This window comes from Prosopis cineraria, unplaced genomic scaffold (genome assembly GCF_029017545.1).
Source record: "Prosopis cineraria cultivar Desert tree isolate PC_DT_omini unplaced genomic scaffold, ASM2901754v1 PC1, whole genome shotgun sequence".
NCBI classification, from domain to species: domain Eukaryota; kingdom Viridiplantae; phylum Streptophyta; class Magnoliopsida; order Fabales; family Fabaceae; genus Prosopis; species Prosopis cineraria.
In genome coordinates, this window is record NW_026555332.1 from 57140484 (window position 1) to 57157916 (window position 17433).

General features: G+C 31.4%; 1 protein-coding gene across 8 annotated transcripts; it reads left to right on the forward strand.

Annotated features, from left to right (window-relative positions):
- The first annotated feature begins 6798 nt into the window (after positions 1-6798).
- LOC129322157 (uncharacterized) lies at positions 6799-14935 on the forward strand. Of its 8 annotated transcripts, XM_054968277.1 has the most exons (5): positions 6799-6957; positions 7079-7202; positions 7305-7414; positions 8035-8384; positions 8471-10876. In XM_054968277.1, the coding sequence occupies exons 3-5, from the start codon at positions 7370-7372 to the stop codon at positions 10389-10391; spliced, it is 2316 nt and encodes a 771-aa protein (XP_054824252.1). In that variant the 5' UTR covers positions 6799-6957; positions 7079-7202; positions 7305-7369; the 3' UTR covers positions 10392-10876. The 8 variants fall into 8 exon arrangements, with proteins under 8 accessions (XP_054824252.1, XP_054824268.1, XP_054824261.1 ...); XM_054968293.1 differs by adding an exon at positions 14921-14935 and having other exon boundaries at positions 6799-7414; positions 8471-10402; XM_054968286.1 differs by having other exon boundaries at positions 6799-7414; positions 8471-10402; positions 10514-10876.
- Positions 14936-17433: the final 2498 nt, after the last annotated feature.

Sequence of the window (17433 nt, forward strand, 5' to 3'; positions counted from 1 at the left end):
TTGTTATTTCTTTTTACAATCTTATTTTTATTTTTATTTTTTTTAATTCATTTCATTTTATTTTCTTTCTAATAATCAAATGGCATCGATATTATTTATAAACATATTTTGGTGGCTAGAAATTGGTACACTAGTGTATTGTTAGACAGAAAATTTAACATATTTTAGTTTTTGTATGTTTCATTTAGACCTTGATTTATTGTTACGTGTTGTTTCTTTTTTGTGCAGGGGTAGCGCCCCCTCTTAGCTAATATCAGTTTTAAACTTTTCTTTAAAAATGATATTAATGAAGAAAATCAAATTTATAATCATAAAATTAATTGTATAATATGATTAAAATTAATCAACTTTATAATATTAAAAAAAGTTTAAATGCTGATTTATTTATTTTACTATAACTACAATCACCTCCTTTAATTCTAAAAATTTAACAAACTCTTTATAAAATTACAAGTGCTGTTACACGGATCCCTTCTTTATTTTTTCCCCCATTTATCTCTTCTTCAACTCCACTAGAACATTTTTTTAATATATTACCTGTTTTTAACGTAAAGTATTATTTAAAATTTATTTAAAATTTATCGTTGTTGTGTGTATGTGAGACTAAGAGTGCTTGGATTCGAACTTGTGGCTTGCCTTGCGACAACAGAGCACTTTCACCGTCAAGCCACAGAGTGGCATTTTTAAAAATGTATCAGACATTTAAATTAGGTCAGGAAAAAGGGAGAATGATTACAATAAAAAATAATAATAAATTGATCAAGTAAAATCATTATATATATAAAAGTAGGGTTGAAAGTTACAAGAAAATATCATGTATTTATTTTTAAGTTTACTATAATCCTGTGTTTCAAAATGTCTTTCATATAATTCTATGCTTCGAACTTAAGTTTGGGGTTATGTTCAAGATTATTTATTATTTTTAATATATATAAATATATTATTTAAGTTTGAAGTTAGATGCGGGATGAATTATTAATTTTTAAATGTATATAAAAATTATTTTTTGACCTATTTAAAATTCAAATATGATCATATTTGAATTCAAATTATTATATATCTATTTAAAGTTTTCACCCACCATAATGATATGCAAAAATATAAATTCATATAATTGAGTGTACACACACATATAAGTATCCCGAAATTTTTTGAATCTAGGTTCTTTTTATATATATAGTAAAGAATTCTCATTATTTCTGAAAATTTTAACCTATTCAAAAGATGTTTGGAAAATTAAGCTTTATAAATGGATTGGTTAGAAAAAAAGATTTTACATCTAAAAAGGATTATTATTTTTTATATTTATTTAAATTCCAAAATTATATAGTTAATTATGCAAAGATTACAGTTTATATATCAATGATATCATAAATTTAAATAAGAAGTTATTGATCTATCCGTGTGATGTTTGAAAATTTTGATCATATTATAAAGTAATACATCTATATATTCAAAATTCAAAATGATGTTTAGTTAAAAAAAATAGATATTTTTATATATAAAATAATATATATGTAAAATAAATGAGTGATTACTGGTGGTATATGTTTTATTTTCTTTTAACTATATTTACCATTCAAAATTCAAGTCAAATCATATGAAAAGGATTAATCAAATTATTTTCTATATTCATACAATAATAAAATTATATTTTTCTATATTTTGATAGGTCCAGTTTGAAGAATAAAATTATAATACACACACTTATAGAGTAAATAAGAGGTTACTTATTTACCATATTTTCTTTTATTTGAAATTCAAAATAATATTTTTTATATTAAGATTATAAATTGATTACTTGATTTTCAATTTCAATTTCAATTTATACGTATACATATATACATATATATATTAATGATCCCCCTTGCTTCAATTGTTAATGATCCCCCTTAAGTAATCAATTATTTTATTTGGATTTTAATGATCCCTGTTGATTGAAATTTTAAAATTTAAAATTTCCTCCAACACCAGCTCAGGTATTAATTATAAATATAGTGGATCGGATAGATATTCATTCATCAATTTTGATTTTGGTTTTTATATTTTATCCATTTTTGATACCATTGTATATTTAGATGTATTATCATTCTTTTTTGTCTCTTAATTAATTTATATGAGCATTAATTATTTTTTATTTTGTTAGCTTGAGTTGTTTGTTTTGATAATGTTACTTATGCTATCAATCCTAATGTGACCAGCATCTCATGGTTTAAATGATTCATCCTTGAAATATATTTTGAATTAGTTTTAGAAGATATTAACGTAAGTTTTTGTGTCTATTCTCTTCTTTACCATAAAAACAAACATGAAAGCTTCTAAGCGACGAAGCACCATCCACAACAACCGTCGCATCATAGTCCATCTTATCTTATTCTTCTCTCTGGCTTGAAGGTATCTAAACATTTCCTTGGCGTGAGCAATAATTGACTCAACATATAGATGAAGACTTATTATTAAAAATACGTTCACTTCTCCTTTTCCACAACAGCCAACAAATAACAACAAAAAACTCTTTCCATTTCTTTTCATTTCTCCTAACGTCATTCTTTAGATTTCACTCACACCAAGCCTTCAAAGGAAATAAAAAAATTAATTAATTTTAACTGTAAAAGGATACTAGATCGTACCTTTTCAATGTAACATTACCTAATTAATTGCAAATAAAATCAAGAAAAATATTATAAATTAAAAAATATTTAGTTATTTTGAATTCATAATTAATCAATCGCATAAATGTTAATCCCTTATTTTGTTTAGTTTCTGCTTCTTTTAGTTTTTCTTTTGCAAAAAAAAAAAAATAAAGGAGAGATTTTCATGTTATCAAACAATTATAGTTTCTTATATTTAATAATATTTTATATTTTTTTATCATACCCATTATATAGCGTTTTATTTGGGATAATAAGAACAGAAAAAACTGTTTTTGGGGTGCAATTCTATAATTCCTATCAAATTTTTTTAAAAAAAATTTCCAGTTAAATTTTGAATATATGCTAAATTATAACCAATTCATTATTTCAAATTATATTAAAAAAATTTAGTAATTAAAAATACATTTCAATCAAAAAAATTTAATATTAATATAAAGATCAATGATAAATATTTCAATAATTTCTAACTTAATTATAATATAAATATAAATAGTTTTAATAATATTTTAAATGTATTGTAATTCTCAAATAATATAGACAATAATATCAATATTATCCGTGTACAAGTTAAACAATTTATTCTTCAGATATTGAACCTTCGTCTTCCATCATGTTACTGGAGGAAATGAATGATATTTAAGAGTTAGTTAATAAGGATATAATGTAAATTAATAAATTAATGAAAAATTCTAAAAATAAAAAATAAAAAATAAAAAATTATAAAAAAATTAGGATATATTTGATTCAAACATATTTTAAAATAAATATTTTTTGACCCGTGCGTCACTTAATTATGTACTTTAAGATGTCTTTTTTTGTAATTTTATGCTTCATTAGGTAGGTTTAGTTGTTAATTTGTGAGTACATTTTTATTATTTTTTAATTATTATATATATAAACTAAAAAAGTGATTAATGTATAATATAATTTAATCTTTTAGATTCAAATTCACTTAATTGAATATTGTTATAAGCCCCTAATACAACATAATATGCTATCAACTTATTTTACATAATTATGAAATATTGTGATTTGAATTGTAAATATTTAAATTTGGATGAAGTTTTAATAAGATCTAATATGTATAATTATTTATGCTAAATATAATCAAATTTTAATATGTATGCATGCTACTTTCAATTTAAAATTGGTAGTTTATTAACTCCAAAACGGCATAATCAAAATAAAATACTTTGAAATTTTTTAATCAATCATATAATCTCCAACTCAATTTAAAAATGATCAAAAGTTAAATTTTGATCTTATCATCTTTTAATCTATCCCAATAAACCTTGAATGTTTCAAATTAAAAATACAATTATTTAAACAGAAAATATAAATAACATCAGTTAATTAAATAATATAAATAAATAATTGAAATTTAAATATCGAGACAAAATTCATAGTGTTGTTATTAACTCAAATACCAACCCGAATTTATTTTATATCATTAATCTACAATATAAAAATTATATTTTTAATAATTAAGAAATAATATATTAGTTTAAATGTTCACTCAAAAATAACAACATCGAAAAAAGGTGTGAGATTAGATAATTCTAATCTAATGTCATATATCTAATATATATATATATATATATATAATGTGTAGTTGTATACTATATTACATAGAAGTAAAAAAGCATATATTTTTTATATATCAATTTGATTTTATACTTTATGCTTTTTATATTTCACTTATATAATTTTTCAATATTCTTCAATTTTTATTTTTTCTTTTTTTCTCAACACATGTCAGCATAACGTTTTTAATAAAAATCTGTGAGCCTCGCCTAATTAGTCACAAATTTTTCATCTAGCACATATAGATTGAAATACTTTCTCTATTTTAAATTATAAGACAATTTGAGATAAGATTATATATATAAATAAAACACAATAATAACACTTTATAGACTTATTTTTTAAAATAAAATTATAATCTTTTAAAAATACCCTGCACACTTAATTATTATGCCACAATATCATTTTAATTTTTTTTTGCCTAAAAGATAATATTAGAAAAATATAATTAATGAAACCTTATTTTTTTCAAATTGTCTTATATTTAGAAACAAAAAATTCCTCCAGCTTTATTTATAATTTGGAATAGATGAAGCATGTGATTTATTTAAACTAAAGTTGTTAATACTTAAGCTAAAGTTGTTATTATAAGATAAGGCTCCAATAGCATAAAAGTTTTATTTTAAAGCTTTTGACAAATGTTTAAAGGATATTCTAAAGTTAAAAGCTTTTGTGTTTCGTAGAGACTTTAGTCAAACATATCCTGTTATTCCAAATAGGTTGAAAGAAGACATTGTTTTCGCTATCATTAAATCTTCATACATTTGGGATAATGGTCAACTTTTACACTGACAGAAACATGAGTTTCTAGCAACAAATACTAGAGCATTCATTAGTGTTCCTCAAGATTTTGTTAATTATATTATCTTAATTGAAGATAGGACTACTGTTGGAGTTAGCGAAAAATCTGTGGATATTAGGATCCCAACTGATTTGTTATTGGATAGTTCAGAAAAATCAATAAAATCCATTGTTGATTCACCTTTTTCACATTTCCTTACCAATATCTATACTTTTTCATATTGTAGATATATGGCTATATTAGCTTTTACATTAGTTATGATTCAATAAATAAATAGGTACATATTGTCTCTACTCCTTAAAGAGAGAGTTATATACTTAAGCTTTAATAGTGTTGTAGAAGATGATAAGGATATGAATTCACTCGATGACCTTCACTCTACAGATTTTTTAAATTCAATTATAACATCAAACCTTTTGAATTATAAAATAAGGCTTAAAGTGGGTGCCCTAATTATTTTTAATGTGAAACATTAATAAGTTTATGGGATTATGCAATGGCACGTGTTTTATAGTTACACGAACTGAAAAACATGTTTTTAAAACTTAAGAAATGTTTGGATCAATTGCAAGGACAATATATATATATATATATATATATATATCATGTATTATTATATGTCTATTTGATTCCAAGCTACTATTTACCACAACAAAGAGGCAATTTTCCATTATGTCAGCTTTTATAATGACCATTGATGAGAGCCAAGGCCAGAGCCTGTGTCATGAGGGTTTGTACTTATCTTGTTGTATTTTCACCCACAGCCAATTATGTGTTATTGTTTCTCGTATTTGAAGTAGGGAGGGTTTAAACATATTAGTTCATGATGAGAATGGTCACTTCATGTATATAACTTCTAATGTTGTTTATAAGAAAGTCTTTGATAATTTGATATAATTAATTATAATTTTTTGTTAATTTGCTTTCCACCGTATCCATTTACATCGTATGCATTTAGTTTTTATCATTTTCTTAACTTTAATATGCATGTTTAATACATGTTTAATATTAAATATGATAATTAATTAGCCCTACTATGTATGAGATGACATGAAGAATATGTCTATTATAGGTTATTCTTTTGAGAGGAATCTTTCTATAAGATTAAATTTATTTATAAAAACTATAGTATAAGATCCATACATCGCATGGATAATTTACTAGTATGATAATAACATTAAGGATTCAAGGTATTTCTTTAAAATTAAATTTTGATGTGAAATTATTTTAATATCTTTTTGTAATTTAGAAATTTATGATTTTTTTAAATCATTTTAGATATTTATAGAATCAAATTTATAAATATTTATATTAAATTTGTAAACAATATAAAATTAATTGGTTTTTAATAATAAAAAGCTGTAATTTTTTAAATTATTTTAGTTGTTGATGAAAATAAACTTGCAAATACTTACCTTAAATTTATAAATTATATAAAATTAGTTAGACTTTATTAATTGAAGAAAATTATTGATAAATAATTATAATTTTTTAAATATTTTAATTGCTGATAAAATCAAGTTTATAAATATTTATATCAAGTTGTGAACAAAACCATATAAAATTAATTGCTTAAAACCTTACTGTAATTATAATATTTTACAATATTAAATTATCTTTTTTTTTTGTTTTGGAGGATTTTACATATCGTTCTCCAAAGTTGGTAAAAAAGAAAAAGCATCATTCTCCCAAAAAAAAAAAAAAAAACTTGTTTAAAAATAGACCGTCTATGTTGGGGGATATGTATGTCATGGCCACCGACGAGGGATCGGAGAAGCATGTGGCTTTGTTTTGGGGAACGGACGGAGGCATACTTCAACGTGGAGCGGCACTTGAATTACCCACCCAACTATTGTTTCCATCTGCACTTGCCTCTCCAATCCTATATCTTTAAATGTGACAATCCTCCATCGACGGGTACATTTTCTGTCTCTCTCTCCGATAGCTTGGGGATTGCAAACATCGCTCCTTTCTGATACACAATTAGGTGAACACTCTGTGCCTTCGATTAGTTTGATTGCATTTTCGTCTATTTTAGGGTTTTCTCATTGCGGCCTATCCCACTCGTTCTTGCCGATCACGCCCCTTTCTTTTGAACGGGGGAAAATTGGAAAACTTCGTCAGAACTTTTGTTGGGGTGCTTGATTTTGATTACATGAGCGGTATGTGTATTGTTCTCAATTTTATGATTTGGAGACGGGTTTCTTGCTTTTTGTTCTTTGTCTGATTCGGAATCAGCTGCTCTGAGCCATATGGTATCTCAGTTTTCTGTTCTATTTGCGATATCTATTCCGGTCAAGACCGGCTGAGCGTGCATATGATGAACTAGATGAAATTCGCTGTGAACTACTGTTTCCCTATTATTACTAAGAAGGTCGAGTACTCAATCTCAATCTTCATTTTCTTTTTGTAAATTTTTATCCGGTGGGATTATTTCGATGAAAAATGCTCTTATCAAGTACGAATTTTTCTCTTGCAAGTAGCCAATCTATTTTTCTGAGGTATGATTTATGTTGAAAATCTTTAAGAAGACATTGACTCGTTATCTGTAATTCTTTTTGTCGTAAACTCTTGACAATCATGAAAGTATTTTTCAAAACGGAGATGGGAGATTTTTCCCTCCTGTATGCATATCGCTATATATCAGCAGAGATACAGTGTGCGCCTGTGCTGTAAAATTCCTTGTGAAAAGGTGGGGGAAATAAAATGCGAATCGTACCTTATGACATCTTAAACCTGGAAGAATGAAAATGCAGTATCTTTTCTTTCTTTCTTTTTTTTTTTTGAACAATTCTTGAATCATTCTGGAAGCCTTGAACCATGGGAAATATCTCATTTAAAATTGTCCTATCATTTCCTTGAAGCTACAATTAGTTGCATACAGTGTACATTTTATTTTCTATATCTTCTATGCATGTTACCATCGTCATTGTAACTTGAAATATTATTTCCAATTGGTACACCAATTTAAGCTATTATTTTGTACATTCGCAGGTCATGGCTGGAAAGAAGATAATAGCAATATGTCAGACTGGAGGTGAATTTGAGACTGAGAAAGATGGTTCTTTGTCATATAGAGGTGGTGATGCTCATGCTATTGACATCGATGACCAAATGAAATTTTGTGAGTTTAAGCAGGAAGTAGCAGAAATGTTTAATTTCAGTGCCAATAGCATGTCTATCAAGTATTTTCTTCCCAGGAACCACAAGACTCTCATTACAATCTCTAATGACAAGGATCTTCAACGAATGATTAAATTTCATGGAGATTCAAGTTCCGTTGAGATTTATATCTTCATTGAGGATGTAATTTCCCCTGACATGTCAAACATGCCTGCCAGTAGGTAGTTTTCTTTATTTATAAGCTGTTATCTGATTATTATTTGAGAATTATTTTCTAATTTTAAAATTTTAAATCATGGACACGTAGATCAAGCAGAACAACCTTGTCTGAAACAGTGGTTCCAATTGATGCCCCTCTTGATGCTGTGGGTGGTGTCGTGGATGACACTACCCAGACAGTAATTCCACATGATGGTGCACTTGAAGTTGTTGATGATGCCAATCAAGTGCCCCCATATTTGGCAAATGTCATCTCAAATGACGATAAGCATGCCAAAGGAGCACAGCAGTGGCAGAATGCCATCACTGGTGTAGGTCAAAGATTTGGCAGTGTTCATGAATTTCGGGAATCATTACGTAAATATGCCATTGCTCATCAATTTGCCTTTAGGTATAAGAAAAATGATAGTCATCGCGTGACTGTTAAATGCAAAGCAGAAGGTTGCCCATGGAGAATTCATGCATCAAGGTTGTCAACTACTCAATTGATATGCATCAAGAAAATGAATCCAGCTCATATTTGTGACGGTGCTGTTGCAACAACAGGGCATCAAGCAACTAGGAGTTGGGTGGCTAGTATTATAAAGGAGAAGTTGAAAGTTTGTCCAAATTATAAGCCCAAGGATATTGTCAGTGATATCAAACAGGAATATGGTATACAACTTAACTATTTTCAGGCATGGCGTGGAAAAGAGATTGCAAAGGAGCAGCTTCAGGGTTCCTATAAAGAGGCATATAGTCTGTTGCCCTTTTTCTTTGAGAAGATAATGGAGGCTAATCCTGGAAGTTTGGCTACTTACGCCACAAAGGAAGACTCAAGCTTTCATCGTTTGTTTGTATCATTTCATGCTTCATTGTATGGCTTCCAGCAAGGTTGCCGGCCATTGATTTTCCTTGACAGCATCTCTTTGAAGTCAAAATACCAGGGAACATTATTAGTTGGAACTGCTGCAGATGCTGATGATGATGTATTTCCTCTTGCTTTTGCTATTGTTGACACTGAATCTGATGATAACTGGCATTGGTTCTTGCTTCAACTCAAATCTGTGCTATCAACATCCTGTCCAATAACATTTGTGGCAGACAGAGGGAAAGGGCTGAAAAATTCAATTGCTGAGATATTTTCTGGTTCATTTCATGGATATTGCCTACGGTATTTGACTGAGCAACTCTTTAGAGATTTGAAAGGGCCATTTTCTCATGAGGTAAAGAGACTCATGATGGAGGATTTATACACTGCTGCCTGTGCATCCAAACCAGAGGGCTTCCAAAATTGTATCGAGAGCATCAAAACTATTTCAGTAGAAGCTTATAATTGGATCATACAGAGTGAACCTCAACATTGGGCAAATTCATATTTTCAAGGTGCCAGGTATAATCACATGACATCGAACTTTGGGGAACTATTTTATAGCTGGGCATCAGATGCAGATGATTTGCCTATAACACAAATGGTTGATGTGATAAGGGGCAAGATTATGGAGTTGTTTGTTACAAGAAGGGCAGCTTCTGACCAGTGGTTGACTAGGCTAACTCCTTCCAAGGAGGAAAAGCTTGAAAATGGAAGTCGGCAAGCTCATTCACTTCAAGTTTTGTTGTCAGCTGGTAGCACATGTGAGGTTCGTGGTGACTCTGTTGAGGTGGTTGATATTGATCGGTGGGATTGTAGTTGCAAAGGCTGGCAGATGACTGGTATACCATGCTGCCATGCCATTGCTGTCATCATTGGCATTGGCCGGAGTGTTTATGATTATTGCTCCAGATACTTCACTATTGAAAGCTACAGATTGACTTATTCAGAGTCTTTACATCCTATTCCGAGCATGGATTTTCCAGCCTTAAGAGGCTCAGAACTTATGGTAACTGTCACACCTCCTCCCACCCGACGACCACCAGGTCGACCTACAACAAAGCGATATGGATCACAAGGCATAGTCAAGCGTCAGCTCCAGTGCAGCCGATGCAGGGGACTTGGGCACAACAAGTCCACTTGCAGGGAGCCATTGTAGAGCACTAGACAGTGAGTGGCTGCAGCATTACACCCTAATGACATATGTTTGGTTTTTCTTTTTTTTCTTTTTGCTGAGCCAGTAAATATTCTTTTCACCATTAGTATCTACCTTCTTTTCAGGGTATACAGAACAATTTAGCTTGCTTGAGCTTGATTTTATTATTGACTCTTCAGGGGCTGACTTCTTTCTTGCTATTGTCTATGAGAAATATTAGGATGACCCTCAACCTCAACTAACGCATTCTAGTTTTGGTTATATTGACAAAATTTCAACGGGGAATGGGGGAAATAGGATCTGTGCAAAACACCAGACAACTCTATCGATGGGACTAGAAAGAAAACCCTTTTAGAGATACGCCTTTCTTTTTCTTTTTCCTTTTTCAATTCCCCGTCTTTTGTTTGTTTTGGTTATAACAAAATATGACTTTAGTTATTGATTCTAATGCATAAAATTGTAATTATGTAATGGTGGTTTTGTAGAAATTATAATTCTTTCAGCTCCTCCTGTAAGTGCTAATTTAAATTGATGATGTATTTTCATGCTGTTTATCATAATGAAAATCTTGACCAAGTTAGTGCCCTGTTTAGTTGTTGAATAATGACGTGAAAACGGGGCAGAATTTGCTTACAATCGTTCATGCGACCTAGGCATGGATGTGGGTAATTGTAGGGTTCATGGTGCGAATCGGGGAGATTCCAATGCAGCAATCCAGCAGAGAAAGCGCCCCTTTTAAGGGAGGATGACAAATAAGAACCTCATAGAATTTTTGTTAAGTTAGGATCTCCTAATAATTGAAGTTTTCAAATTTAGTATTCATTATTTCATCTTTTATTACTAAAGTCTTTAAAAAATCTTGATCTGGCATTAATTTTTTCCTGAAATCATTGTCATTCCTCCTTTTTTAAATTCAATTTTTCCATGTTCTTGAAGCCTCGTAGGCCTGATAATTGTGGATATGGGCACATCTTATGATAAAATTTGGGCTCTAAGTAGTTTCGATCTCACATGACCCATAGTTACATGACATTATAGGGTCATGCAAAATTGATGACAAGTTAAAGATATGATGAAGAATATACTCTTTCCAGACCTTGGAGTCACTATGGCTCTCGTGCTCTCGTCACGCAAAAGTTCCTTACTGCTTGAACAACCTCCTTTTAGGGAGGAGTACGATCAATTGAATAAGAGTGCGAAAAGGATTAAAGGGGACAGGAAAGATATTGGAACTTCAAATATGGATGAACAATGGCCAAAGCTGGGTGGTAGTAGCATTAATTTGAATCCTTCTTCACGTAAGATGTCCTTTTGAGATAAACTGAAAGGTACTATGAATAACGAAGGTGATGGAAGGAAACCCTAAGGGGAGTTAATAAATGAGATGGAAGACTCAGACTTGGAACAACCTCAAGATAGGGAGGAAGAGATGGAGCTTGACCGTGAGTTGAAGGAGGATCCTACTAGAAACTTTCCTAAGTTCATCTTCTCCAAAAAGATAAAGAGATGGTTGTATAGAGCTTAGAAGAATTCTGTTATCATTAAACTATTGGGACGTAGCATTGGCTTTAAAGCACTTGAGTCACGATTCAGAACATGTGGGTAAAACATGATGTTTTGAATCTCATTGATATTGATTATGGGTACTATATTGTGAAGATGACAACTAGGTAAGATTATATTTAAGCTCTCACAAGGGGACCTTGGATGATGTTTGACCACGACTTGACCGTTCGTCCATAGGATCCAAAATTTAAACTATAAGATGTAGAGGTTGATTAGGTTGTTGTATGGGTTCGTCTCCCAAGTATTTTTCTTGAATACTATGACAAGATTATGTTATTTCTTATTGGGAATCACATTGAGCAAACTATTAAGATTGATGTTAACATGTTTGGTCATTTAAGGGGTCAGTGTGCTAGAGTCTATATGATGGTGGATTTGGATAAGTTGCTTATGTGAAGAGTATCAACTAGAATATGAGGGCCTTTACTTGCTTTGTTCTAGTTGCAATATGTATGTGCACCACTCGAAGACATGTTCAAGACACATTTAACACTAATCTACTATAGCTAATTCGTTGATGGGTGTAAGGGAGACTGAGGATAACAAAGTTCAACAAAGTTTAACGAGAAACAAACTCAGAATCATGGAAAGTAGTCCAAAAACCACGTCATCCCAAAAAACTATAAACGCCGATGGAAAGGGAACTAAAGAGCAAACAAATGGGTCAAGGCATTATGTCCTGGCTAAGATGGCAGAATGATAAGATGAAGGTGCAAACAATGCAAATGTAGTGTTAGTGGGTGCAGAAAGTGGTACTATGGTGTTTAGTACAGAGGCAATCACAAGAATGAATGGCATAGAGGATAGGTTGAAGAGCACAAAAAGATAGGAAAGGAAAATTGAAAGGGGCCATGAAGGGAGAAAAAACAAAAAGGGGATGTAAAAGGAGGAGCATCATCTTTGGGATTAGAGAGTCCTATAGAGCACTATAAGAATGCCAAAAAGAGATTGGGGAAATGTGTGAGAGAGGAAAAAAGAAGGCCACAGGAGGATTTGATGATGTGTGAGTAGGGCTGCACAAAGCCTTTGTTGTTAATAATGGGCCCATATATCCAAAATAAGGAGATGCTAGATTTATTGGTTACTGATTCTGGTAAGCAAAATCAAGTATCACCTTTAGAGGACCCTAAGGATTTAGTCTCAGCAGGCTTAGACCCATGAGATTTGCACTTTGGGTTTGTGAACCCAAATTTGTCCAATGAGGAGATGAATATGAGTGATAGTATAGCAAGCTCTATAGTCCTTAAAACACCCATGTCCTAACAATGATTATACTGGGTTGAATATGGGCTTGGTGTAAAATTTTTTTTTTATTTTATGGATAGTTTATTATATTGGAATACGAGAAGGGCTTATGGTAAAGACCTTCTTAGAAATTTAAAGTTTCTCATGGATGATAGAAAACCCAGTCTAATTGTACTGGTAGAAACGAGAAACAATGACCCTAATCGATTTACATCACTTTCTTATTTTGGTTTCAATTGTATCAGAATCATTCTTAGTGTAGGGTAATTCAGGGGTTTAGCGTTGGCTTGAAACTCTTTGAAGATCAACGTCTTAGTCGTGGACTTTTGATGTCTATGTGCTGACTTTCCAAAATTTTTGGTTACTGTCGTCTATGCCTTGCCTCGTTCAAATTTTTTAGAGGTATTATGGTCTTTTCTTAACTCTCTTGCCCATACTATTTCTTCTCCATGGCTGGTTTTTAAGGATTTTAATGACATCGTAAAAGAGACGGAGAGAATTGGTGGCATGAGGGGTAATCCTTCGAGGCAGAGGTGGTTTTAGTCTCAAATAAAGGATTGCAGCTTAATTGATCTTGTTTGGGTTCGGCCTAAATTCACTTGGAAAGGACCATGTTTATAAGGAAAAGCATGGCTATTTGAAAGACTAGATAGGGGTTTGGCAAACTTTGATTTTGTGTGAATTACAATAATTGCGTTGCTAAGATGCTGCCTCGCACAAATTTTCTAATCATAACCCACTCTTAATAGTGCTAAATAATGATAAAAGTACTGTTAGAGGAACAAAGCCTTTTTGTTTTGAAGTTATGTGGATCGAAATGAAGGATTTGGGGATATTATCAAATCTAATTAGTAAAAAAAATGAAGATTTAGAATGGAATATGGGTGCTTTCATAGAATTATTATGTGTTTGGAATAAGAATGTGTCCAGGATTGTTGAAAGAAACAAGAAGAAAATCCTAGCAAGACTTAATAGTATTCAAAAGGCCTTAAGTTACCCCTACTCTACTTATCTTCATGAGTTGGAGATTGAACTTGAGGAGGAATTGGAGACTATTCTACGATAGGAAGAAATTAAATGGTTCTAGAAATAGAGGGAATCGAAACACACGATGCTACCATTTAATGATTTGAAGACTAAGAGGCATAGAAGATTTAACAAAGTGACCTATTTAAAAGATGATAACAATTGCTGGGTTGAAGAACCTAAATTGTTGTAAAAATTGGTTAACGATTATTTCATTAAATTATATAGTGACAAAGGTCATGGTAGCCTTATACTGGAGGTGACTTGTATTTTTCCAAAAATTGATAAGATTATGGAAAATGATTTTGGAAGAGTTCTAACTGATGAGGAAATAAAGTCTGCTTTGTTCACAATGAGACTGTATAAAGCACTAGGGGTAGATGGATTTCAACCTTTCTTTTTCCAATCATAGTGGAAGGTTGTAGGCCACTAGATACGTAGTTTTGTGAAGGATGTGTTCCAAAGGAAAGTGTCTCTTGATTCTGCAAATAAGACGCTAATTTCACTTATTCCAACACATGACAATCTTAAGCTTATTTTGCACTTTTGCTCAATTTCTCTCTACATTGTTCATTATAAGTATGTGGCGAAAGTGTTGATGAACAGACTAAAGGGGTTCATGGATAAGATTATATCTTCATTTTAGTCAAGCTTAATACCTGAAAGACATGTTTGACAACTTTATTATGGGCCAGGAAAGGTTGCGTATCATGAACAAAGTGAAACGTCATAAAGGATTCGTTGTTATGAAAGTAGATCTTGAGAAAGCATATAACAAAATAAGTTGGCCCTTCCTCTATCAAGTATTAATTGATGCCAGGTTTGATTCTCAATTCTGTAACTTAATTATGCATTGTGTCTCTTCAATTTCCTTTAATGTGTTGTGCAATGGTTACAAACATGAGTTTTTTAAACCTCAAAGGGTCTCCAACAAGGAGATCATTTATCCCTTTACTCATTTGTTCTATGTATGGATAGGCTCTCCTATATTATATGTGATATTGTACAGGAGTGAGAGTGGAAACCTATTTATGCTAGTAATGAGGGTTCGGGCATTTTGCATTTAATGTTTGCAGATGATTTACTATTGTTTGGAGAAGCTTATGAAAACCAAGTATGGAGAAGCTTATGAAAATCAAGTAGATTGTATGATGCAATGCCTTAAAGACTTTTGTGATACATTAGGGTAGAAAGTGAATAAGCAAGAATCTTCAATTTTCTTCTCCAAAAATGTGAAGTGAGAGACTCGCCAACAATTGCAAGCAAGAACTGGAATGACTATTTTTGGTGATATCGATACATGCTTGGGGATCCATCTTTCACGTACTAGGAGGCCACATCAGAGGTTTTAGTATATTATTGATAAAGTAAAGTCTAAACTTGCAAGCTGGAAGGTAAATTGCCTATCCTTTATAGGAAGAATTACATTAGCTAAGTCTGCTATCTACCATTCCCATTTATCCTATGCATGTAGTTAAAATTCCTATAACTATTTGCAATGAGGTAGAAAAGATTCAAAGAAGATTTATTTGGGGAAGTGATGAGAATAGGAAAAGAATGCATTATATAAGATGGGATAAGCTTTGTTGGCCAAAAGAAGAGGGTGGCTTAGGATTCTGAAAACTCGAAGCGATGAATAGGGCTTGTGGTACAAAATTAGCTTAAAATTTGGCATTTAGAAATAAAGGTTTATAACTGGAAGTTTTGACTAATAGGTATCTTAAGGGACGAAATGGTGTTGATTGGGAAGCTAAAGCATTTGATTCTTCATTGTGGCATTTTATTGTCCAAAAACTTCTTGTTGATTTACGCACCGGTTGGAAAATTAAGAGATGGTCAATGAGTGAAGCTTTTCACTGATTGTTAATTGAGTGAGGACCTTATAATTGCTCATATAAGTTTATCAAATCTTAATAAGGTAGAGAAGAACTCTACAGTGGCAAGTTGAGCACATCATGGACAATGGAATCTTGAACAAATGCAAGGGATTGTTCCCAATGAGGTAATTCAAAGAATCATTACACAGCTACCCCTTACCCCTATATATAGTACTGATAGGATGATTTGGAGTTCAAACTCGAGTGGTATGTTTTCAATTAAAAGTGCTTATTATCTAATTGAGAACCATAGTGATTCTCCCTTTAATAAGATTTTTAAAAATATATGGAAATGGGGGGTATGGAGAGAATTAGAGTATTTTTATGGCCTGCAATTCATGATAGACTTCCTACTAATGTGAGAAGGAATAAATGGAGTGGTTGCCCCTCACTTTGTAGTTAGTGTAATACACAGGAGGAAAGCCTCATTCATGTACTCCGTGATTGTCATATGTGAAAGATTTATGGATTTGTATTATCGAATCAAGTGTTGTTGTTGGTTTCTTTAACTCTCATCTTCACGATTGGATTTATATTAATGTGACACTATTTGGGAAGAAGTTGTCTTGTTAAATGGAATTTGTGGTGGGGTGTTGCAGTGTGGAAACTTTAGCACTGGAGGAATTAATTTGTGCATTGCACTAATTTTGATAAGCCACATGACTCGCATTTTGTTATTTCCTTTATTTTTAATAATTATATTTATAGAGTAGATCCAAGGATTGTTGTTCACAGTTGGTGTGTGGACAAAATTAATTGTAAGCGGGAATCTCCAACGGATAAATGGATTAAAATTAATGTTGATGGAGAAATGATGCAAAACTTCGGAGATGCAACTTGTGGAGGAGTAATGAGAGACAAATGCAAAACATGGGTAGTCGTATTTCACCAAGTTCGGGGTATCTGTACACCTATTGAAGCTGAGGAATGGACCATTTTGAAAGGGATTGAAACAACTGGACTTTGGGTTTTAGATTTGTGATTCTTGAAACAGATTCAAAATCAACATTAGATACTCTTGGTCACTTTGAGAGTAAAGAGAGAACTGCTAGTTAGCAAAAATCAAAAGCTTCAAGAAAGAATTGACAACTAAAATTTTAACATGTCCCAAGAGAAATTAATAGAATAGCTGGTAGAATTGCCAAGAAGTGCCTTGGTATGAAATGGGATTTTTTTAGATTGTGCCCTAACATACTTGAAGGCTTTGTTTTCAAAGACTATGGGATGTCAATCCCTTCATAGTGATAGTGTGTAATTAGTTTATGGGACTTGTTTCCCTCTTTTTATATTAAAAAAAAAGATATGATGAAAGATTGAGACTTTTCAATTGA